The sequence below is a fragment of the Silene latifolia genome, chromosome 5 (assembly GCF_048544455.1).
Source record: "Silene latifolia isolate original U9 population chromosome 5, ASM4854445v1, whole genome shotgun sequence".
Taxonomy (NCBI): domain Eukaryota; kingdom Viridiplantae; phylum Streptophyta; class Magnoliopsida; order Caryophyllales; family Caryophyllaceae; genus Silene; species Silene latifolia.
In genome coordinates this window covers 84,579,643-84,588,322 of record NC_133530.1, presented here as the reverse complement: position 1 = coordinate 84,588,322, position 8,680 = coordinate 84,579,643, and the positions used below count along the sequence as shown (strand labels likewise).

General features: G+C 37.2%; 2 protein-coding genes across 2 annotated transcripts; both read left to right on the top strand.

Annotated features, from left to right (window-relative positions):
* The first annotated feature begins 4,728 nt into the window (after positions 1-4,728).
* LOC141655666 (wall-associated receptor kinase-like 2) lies at positions 4,729-5,745 on the top strand. The gene has a single exon (XM_074462735.1). It carries the CDS (start codon positions 4,729-4,731, stop codon positions 5,743-5,745), a length of 1,017 nt encoding a protein of 338 aa, XP_074318836.1.
* Positions 5,746-6,563: 818 nt separating this feature from the next.
* LOC141655665 (wall-associated receptor kinase-like 4) lies at positions 6,564-7,001 on the top strand. The gene has a single exon (XM_074462734.1). The coding sequence runs from the start codon at positions 6,564-6,566 to the stop codon at positions 6,999-7,001; it is 438 nt and encodes a 145-aa protein (XP_074318835.1).
* The last annotated feature ends 1,679 nt before the right edge of the window (positions 7,002-8,680 follow it).

Sequence of the window (8,680 nt, the reverse complement as noted above, 5' to 3'; positions counted from 1 at the left end):
AATATTCAAATAAAGTGATCACTTAGACTAAAACTTTGGAGAAACGGTCTCTCACTAACTTATTGATAGACTACTTTTGTCGTACCCATTTATGTACTTTTTCGTACACATGTTATCGACTTATTGTTGATTGTGCTTCAAAATGTTTGTTTCCATTGGTACATGTTTTCATAATTATCGTACCTCATTTTGAAGTATTTGTACTCATTTTATTGCTTTTTGTACCATTTTTCGATCAATTTGTAATTGGTTCCTTCAATAAGTTTATTGAGAGACTGTCGTCTCTAAGGAGATCTACTCGATTACTTAAATGTCTCAAAAGACTCGAATACCGTCCAAAAAAACAGGGGAATCTTGGTAACATTTGGTTTGTCCATTTTCCCTAGATACAACTTTCTACTAAAAAATTCATGTAAGTTAATAATTTGTGTCACAAATCATGGAGAACAAGATAACATAGTATAATATAAGAGTTGGTAAGGTTAACAAATCAAGGAGCTTCATTAGCAGAGCATGAGAGTTGATTAGTGTGTATAATATGTTGTGACAAAATAAAAATGTTATTTTTGGCCCTACTATGTATTAGCCTTGATGATTGCAGTGTGTAAGTGTTGTGTTTGTCAACATAAAATGCAGGAGGATACATAAAAGGTATGAATTGTATATTATTGATAAATGATAATAACGACATTACCCCAATATTGTAAGGGCTCTAGCAAATTACAGGGTAGGACCGTAGGAGTCTAGGAGAAGTCATGTGTACCAGCAACCTTAGCCCAAATATATATCAGCATGTTCAACGTCATAGAGATCAGAAGTTTTTAATAACCAAAAATCAAAATTGCGTCAAGAGTTCAATTAAATGGCTACTACTTTATTATAATAAAAAGAAGGGTATTTGGGCGCCACCCTCTAACATGGGGTGAGTGAGGACCCCTTCAATTAAGAATGCATGTGAGAGAATGGCATCCAATTTGGGTGTCACCGGTGGCGCCCTATCATTGCCCTTAGTATAATAAGTAATTTTGCTTATCAAATCAAAGTGCTTCAGAAGCAATAATATTTATAAGCATGCATGAGAGGTGAATGACTGTATAAAATATGTAATTGTTGGTATTGACTTGTAATGTGAAGTGATCTATTTTGTCATTGTTAGAATATGACTCGTCCGAATCGTTTTCAATTTGAATATGTGAGGTGAGATTAAAAGATGGAGAAAAATAAACTAAGGAATAAAAGTAAAGACGGAGGACGAAGAGCAGGTACATGGAGTCTGTGATACGTTAACTTTAGCCTTTTAGGAAGTTAGTGGCTAATTCCATACTTAGCTTAGTTTTGACTTTGCGTAGGATTTTCAATTCATGGATTATACAACCAGATGTATATGTTGTACGGTGTAGAACCTGAGCTTTGTGTCAAAGTATCCGAGCTTTATATTAAAGAATATGAGCTTTATTAGAAAGTATTGAGTTCATTCATTTACACATTAAAAACATGAAATTTAAATTAGCTCAGAAAAAAATACACGTAAGCTCGAATTCTTATACTTGGTTGTACCATGCTTATGGTACAACTGGATGTATAATCCTATTTGTGTAGGATTTTCCTTAGTTGGATTTTTTAGTAAGGTTTGTTTAATTAATTTTCTAATTAGTTTAAGTATATAGTTTTGGGTGGAATAATACTATATAAAGACCCGACTATATTCTAAGTTAATTAAGAGAGAAAGGTAGAAAACTTGGTGAGGCAAGTTTGAGAGCTCGTCTTTTGTAATCTGTAATTCTCTCTCTACATAGAGAAATATTTCCATGGCCCTTGTGGACGTAGCTATCATATTGATAGTGAACCACGTAAATTCTTGTGTTCTTTATTTTGCTATTGTTATTATATCGTCTCAAGTTCTCAACACTCTTCCGCGCATAACAATTGGTATCAGAGCTAGGTTATTTGATCTGGGAGAGATGATGGCACAACAGTTAGCTACAAAGATCGACAGATTTACGGGTAGGAATAATTTCGGACTATGGCAGATAAAGATGAAAGCTTTGCTTAAGCAGCAGTGTATCTGGAGACCGTTGACGCCGGGTTTCTCCACAAAGGTGACAAAGACTACCGCAGGGGCGGTGGCGAGTCTTGAGTCGTCGATCCACGGATCGAGGATCTGAGTTGGTAACAATGGAGGAAATGGCTCATGCTACAATCTTGTTATGTCCGCGAGACGACGTTATTACGAAGTTGCGGTGAGGAAGCTGGGGTGGCTTGTGGGCAAAATTGGAGAGTCTTTATATGACTAAAACACTCACCAATAAATTGTTATTGAAACAACTTTTGTTTGGCCTCAGAATGCAAGAAGGTATGTCACTTCGGGATCATCTAGATAAGCTTAACTCTATTTTACTAGATCTACGTAATTTAGATGTTAATAGAAGATGAGGATGCTGCGCTTATTTTGTTAGTTTCTTTACCTTTATCATATGAGAACTTTGTAGAGTCACTTGTGGTGGGTAAGGAGACTTTGACCCTAGAGGAGGTGAAGTCGTCGTTTCACACTATGGAGTTACGCCAGAAGGCAACTAATGTTGTGGTAGATAATCAGGCTTTGGGATTGGTTGCTAAAGCTGAAAAGGAAACGGTTCAAACTGGAGAGAAAAAGAAGAAGTCTTATAGGCCTAAGTCAAAGGGACCAAGTTCTAGTGATTATTGCCATAACTGTGGGGAAAAGGGTCATTGGAAGTTAGAATGTCCTAAGCCAAAGAAAGGAAATTTTGCTTCTTTTGCAGCTGCACAACAATCAAAAAGTGATTACGGCTCTGAGGATCTAGCATTAGTGGTCCAAGAAAAGAAGCATCTAGGTGATAGATGGGTTCTTGATAGTGGATACACATCTCACATTTGTTCTAAACGGGGGATGTTTCTGACATATAGTCATCATAGGAGGATTGTTACCATGGGTGATGGAGCGGTTTGTGAGGCTGTTCGAGTAGGCTCTGTGAAGTTTTTAATGCATGATGGAAAGGTTAGATATCTCAAGAGTGTAAGGCATGTTCCACAACTTAAGAGTAATCTTATTTCTCTTGGAATGTTAGACATGAAGGGTTTTCGATTTCAAGGAAAGGTGGAGTATTGAGTGTGTGCAAGGGTCCATGGGAGTTCCTTCGTGGTGTGAAGTCAAGTGCAGGTAACTTGTATCTTTTACAAGGTAAGGCATTGACTAGGGGGATGTCACCTTCTAAACATTGTGGTAATGTACGTAGAGGTGAGTCATACTAGGCATGTTGGTCTAGAGGGGTTGAATCTTGCTTCTGGTTTGATAATTGATGATGTCGAAAGTGAGGTGGAGTTTGCCGAGGCTCTAGTGGTCGATGGATCAGGATCAACAAGAAAAAGTTCAACAACCGGATTGAAGAGTCCGTCTTTTGTTGAGGATGATTGTGTCAACGGGAAGGTGGAGTTAGGGGATACTCCTAAAGGCCGGGTTGATAAAACAGATCGTCAAGAAGAACAACAAAGAATCTTTCAGTTGCGGAGTGATATGATAAGGTTTGGAAATTTCGAGCCTTTTATACTAAAAGGTAGCTATTTTGTCTCGAGCAACAAGTCTAAGCCAGAAGATGTTGGGTTGAGAGGTGATTTTATATGGAGTCACCAGTTAGCTAGCACGTCCCAATGAGGGCGCAGAATCACCCTGGCGAGGGTGTGAGTGCTCCGGCGAGAGCACAGGTAAGGAGCCCCCACGGGGGCGTCCACGCCTCGGCGTAGGCATTTGACTCCGGGGTGAGTCAGGTTCTGGCTATAGTGTAGCTCATCTTGGCTAAGGTGGAGCTAGCACGGTGTCTCATGGTTTGGGACTGGTATCGGCAATCATAGTGTGACTATGGTGGAGGGCTCAGTTGACTTGACTGGAAGTTGTTCGTAGATCCGACTGTCCGAGTCAAGGTGGAGATTGTTAGAATATAACTCGTTCGAGTCGTTTTCAATTTGAATATGTGAGAGTGAGATTAAAAGATGGAGAAAAATAAACTAAGGAATAAAAGTAAAGACGGAGGACGAAGAGCAGGTACATGGAGTCTGTGATACGTTAACTTTAGCCTTTTAGGAAGTTATTGGCTAATTTCATACTTAGCTTAGTTTTGACTTTGCGTAGGATTTTCCTTAGTTGGATTTTTTAGTAAGGTTTGTTTAATTAATTTTCTAATTAGTTTAGGTATATAGTTTTGGGTGGAATAATACTATATAAAGACCCGACTTTATTCTAAGTTAATTAAGAGAGAGAGGTAGAAAACTTGGTGAGGCAAGTTTGAGAGCTCGTCTTTTGTAATCTGTAATTCTCTCTCTACATAGTGAAATATTTCCCTGACCCTTGTGGACGTAGCTATCATATTAATAGTGAACCACGTAAATTCTTGTGTTCTTTATTTTGCTATTGTTATTATATCGTCTCAACACGCTTCCGCGCATAACAGTCATGATTAATTGCAGGAAGTCAACAAAGCCATATGCAATTTGTGTATATTTTATTGTCAAGACTATTTCTAATGCAATTGCCTCTTATAAAGTTGCTAATTAATTTAACATGTTCATATTTTGTTTTGTTTTGGACATTGTCAAAGGTTGGTGTCACACTCGTAAATACGAGAGCGATTTCACCTTCTTCCTCATAATTTGAATCCATTAGAGATTTATACAGAGACCAAATCCAAAATCATTAATACCATTTTAAGCATAGTGATGGGTCAAACACAAACAAAGAAAAAGTTTGATTCCAAGGAAGAGTATTTCATCCTGAATGGAAACATTTTCTTAGAAAAACAACTTGGTCTTAGCCGAGGGCAAAACACCGGATCAAGGCAGCTGAAAACACTGTCAATCAGCGAAATCGACAAGGCTATAAACAACTATGATCCAAGTCTTGTTCTTGATAGTAGTGAATCCACTGTCTATAAAGGAGTTATAGAGAACCAAGTTGTGGCTGTCAAAGTCCCTACAGATTTTCAGCTAAATTCAGATTTCATTGATCTCTACTTGACAGAAGCCGCGACAGCAATGGTCATGAATCATGAAAACTTGATTAAGGTCTATGGTTGTTGCCTCGAAACTTATATTCCAATAATGGTGTACGAGTACTTTCCAAATGGAAGCCTCTTTAACCTTCTACATGTGAATAACAATCGTATAAAATGGTGTGATCGGTTAAGGGTCGCAACTGACACTGCGTATGCTCTATCTTATATGCATACTGCCCTGTCTAGGCCGATAGTACATAGGAATGTTCAATCTTTCATCATACTTCTCGATCAGTCATTTCGTGCAAAGTTATCCAATTTTGGGTACTCCGTGACTCTCACTCCAGGGGAGACGACTCAAAGATGGCCTGTTCTAGGAACTCCCGGGTATATAGATCCTGAGTATGTCGAAACTAAGAAGGTGACAGAGAAATGTGATGTGTACAGTTTTGGGGTGTTGTTGCTGGAGCTATTAACAGGAAAGCAGCCTATTGTGATGGCTTTGCATGAGACGGATTTAGTTGATGTCTTCGTCTCAGCTGTGGAAAATAATTGCATGGCGGAGATGATTGACAGTGGAGTGTTGGAAGAAGTAAAAGACGATCTGATTCAACAGGTTGCTCGGCTTGCATTGACATGTGTAGCAAAGAAAGGGGAGGAACGACCGAATATGATAAGCATTGTTCAACAGCTCTGGAAGATGCAAGATCAGGATTATAACACTGAGGCAAGAAATGCATAACAGGTTAGAATAAAGCTGCTGTTATAATTATACAAACATTGAAACAGATTAAAAAAACCGGTTCACAGTTAAAATAAATAGATTTTGGTTAACTAGATTCCGGGTATATATACTGGAACAACTTTACAAAGCAATACGGGTAATCGGTGTGTCTAGCTACGACTTTCTCATACCCGTATTTTAATCGTTTTCTGTTTATTGTAATAAATTATTATTGTCCATTTCTTCCGAAAACAATTGATTGTAACACTATTAATGACTTCACTTTGGATTGGGCCAAGCTATAAAGCATAGTGGTGGCAATCGGGTCTGTCGGGTTGAGTTTGGATCGGGTCTGTCGGGTTGGGTGATATCGGGTTCGGGCCATTCGGGTCATTCTACCCTTTCTAGCTAGTCGAATCGGGTTCGAGTCAGGTCGTTAATAGGTTGAGTCATTTCGGTTCAAATGATGAATCGGGTTGGTCGAGTTTGGGTCGGGTTATTATCAGGTCTAATTATTTTATCACATTACTTCATTTTTTAACCATTAAAATTAGTTTTTTTGGACTTAATTTTACTTAATTAATAAATCAAACGTATTTGGTTTAATAACTTCATTATTAAATCACGTACCAAACTAAACACTAAATAAATTCCGTTAATTAATATTAAGCTTAATTATTGTCGGACCATCAATTTAATCGGGTCAATACCTAATCGGGTTCAAGTGATACAAAAAGTTGTCAAATATGTACAACCTTCATCAAAGCATTGCATTATTGACTCATTCATATCCACATATAGCTTAGCGTTATCACTTTCCATTGCATACCTTAATGATGGGTCAAACACAAACAAAGAAGTATAGCTTAGCTCAAAAATTGGACTCCAGGGAGGAGTATTTCATTGAAAATGGATGCATTTTCATTGAAAAACAGATTGCTCTTAGCAGAGGCCAAAACCCAGGATCGACGCAGCTGAAAATACTGTCAGTCGGTGAAATCGAGAAGGCTACAAACAACTACGATCCCAAATTAGTTCTCGGTAGCATACAATCCACTGTGTTTAAAGGAGTCATAGATGATCAAGTTGTAGTTGTCAAAGTTCCTATAGATTTTCACCTGAATCGTCACCTCATTGACATTTACTTAACCGAAGCAGCGACAGCAATGGTCATGAATCATGAAAATTTAGTTAAGATCTATGGTGGTTGTCTTGAAACTTGTATTCCGATAATGGTGTACGAGTACTTGTGTTGGACCTTTAGTCCTAATTAATTGTTTTGATAATGACAGTAATGATTTGTATGTGAACTTAATATATAAACATATGCGTGTAATTGTGTGCTTAAGTTTTAATTTAGAAAGGAACAATTACAAGACGCAAGCTTGAAGTTTGGACCAAGGAGGTACAACTTCAAATATACTTGATCGATGTTTTCAAGCGAGATCAAGATTGGAAATCAACCACGAGACTCAAGATGAGAGACTTGTGAAGAGACGATTCGTAGATTGAAGATCTAATCAAGATTAGTTAGTATAGGTCGTCATCCCAGAATGGTTTTACTTTGTTTGATTTAAAGGTTAGTGAAGTTATGACCTAATAGACATAACTTCATTGCTAGACAAAAATGATGCGTTAATTTTTGGAAAATATATTTTTAATGGTTTATAAAAATAAGAGAGTATTTATTTTGGTTGGAATTAATTAATTAGAATTTAAGTTAAATAAACTATTGGTTTGTAATACGATATTTATATCGTCATGCAACCTAGGGCTTTAACTAAATTCTATCTCGATTTGTTGCGGGCTAAAGAAGCAAGTATTGGACCGATGGAGGCCTAGAGGCCGGCCAAACCCTAGGTGGCCGAACCCTAGGTGGGCCGAGCTCTAGGAGGCCGAAACCCTAGGGTGGCCGAATCCCTAGGGAGGCCAAACTCCTTCCTTTGCTTCCTACTTGTTCATCAAGTTATTTATTTCCAGAACATTCTTATGCCCTAGTTCCAGAATATTCCAAACCCTAATTTACTCTACTATAAATACTCTCATTCATTCAACATTAATTGTTGACACACACATCTACAAATTTCAAAGAGAGAAAAATATTTTTAAGCAAAAATCATTTGAGCTTTAATTCTTATTTTCATATTTGCTTATACAAAAATCACGCATCAAATTTGTCAATCACTCGAAGAAAAATCGTTATTGGATTTTAAATACACAAGGATAGTATACTCACTCGCATAACGTGAGATTAGTATTTATCGTTGTATTTTTCTTATTAACGTAAGAGCAACTTAGAGTATTTAGCGATACTCAATCTGAGTTATAATCATATAGTTGATTATACGAGTGGATTGGTAATTTTTGTAATCCGGAGAAAGGTACTAAAAATTATTAATCGAGAATAGTGGACGTAGGTTTCGACTTGTGAAACTGAACCACTTCAAAATCCTGTGTGTCTCTCTTTCTCTCTCTCTTTATTATTGTTATTTCGATTTTGCATTTATTGTTAATAATTTAATTAGTTGATTTTAATCAATAAAATCAAGTAATTAATTTATATCATATATTTCGAAAAAGCGGTCATCGTTTTTAATACTCAATTCACCCCCCCTCTTTCGTATTCGATCAATAGACTCCACAATTGGTATCAGAGCCTCGTGCTCTTGATCGCCTAACAGCTAGAGTTGATCGTTTTTTTGTAGTCTATTTATCGTCTTTTCCGCTGCATTTATTTTTTATCAAATGGATTCCAAACACCTAAAGTGTCCTATATTCAATGGGAAGAACTATGGTTTATGGAAAAATATGATGACCCACTTCATTAAGGGAAACGACTGGGAGTGTTGGTTGATTATCAAGAATGGTCCTAATAAGATCTTACTTGCAACCAAAGAATGGCACTACCGTCGAAAAGAAAGAAGAAGACTATATTGAGGCGGATTATAAAAAG

Bases quoted from the DNA above. Each gene is read 5' to 3' on its own strand.
- LOC141655666 (XM_074462735.1), top strand. From the start codon at position 4,729: ATGGGTCAAACACAAACAAAGAAAAAGTTTGATTCCAAGGAAGAGTAT.
- LOC141655665 (XM_074462734.1), top strand. From the start codon at position 6,564: ATGGGTCAAACACAAACAAAGAAGTATAGCTTAGCTCAAAAATTGGAC.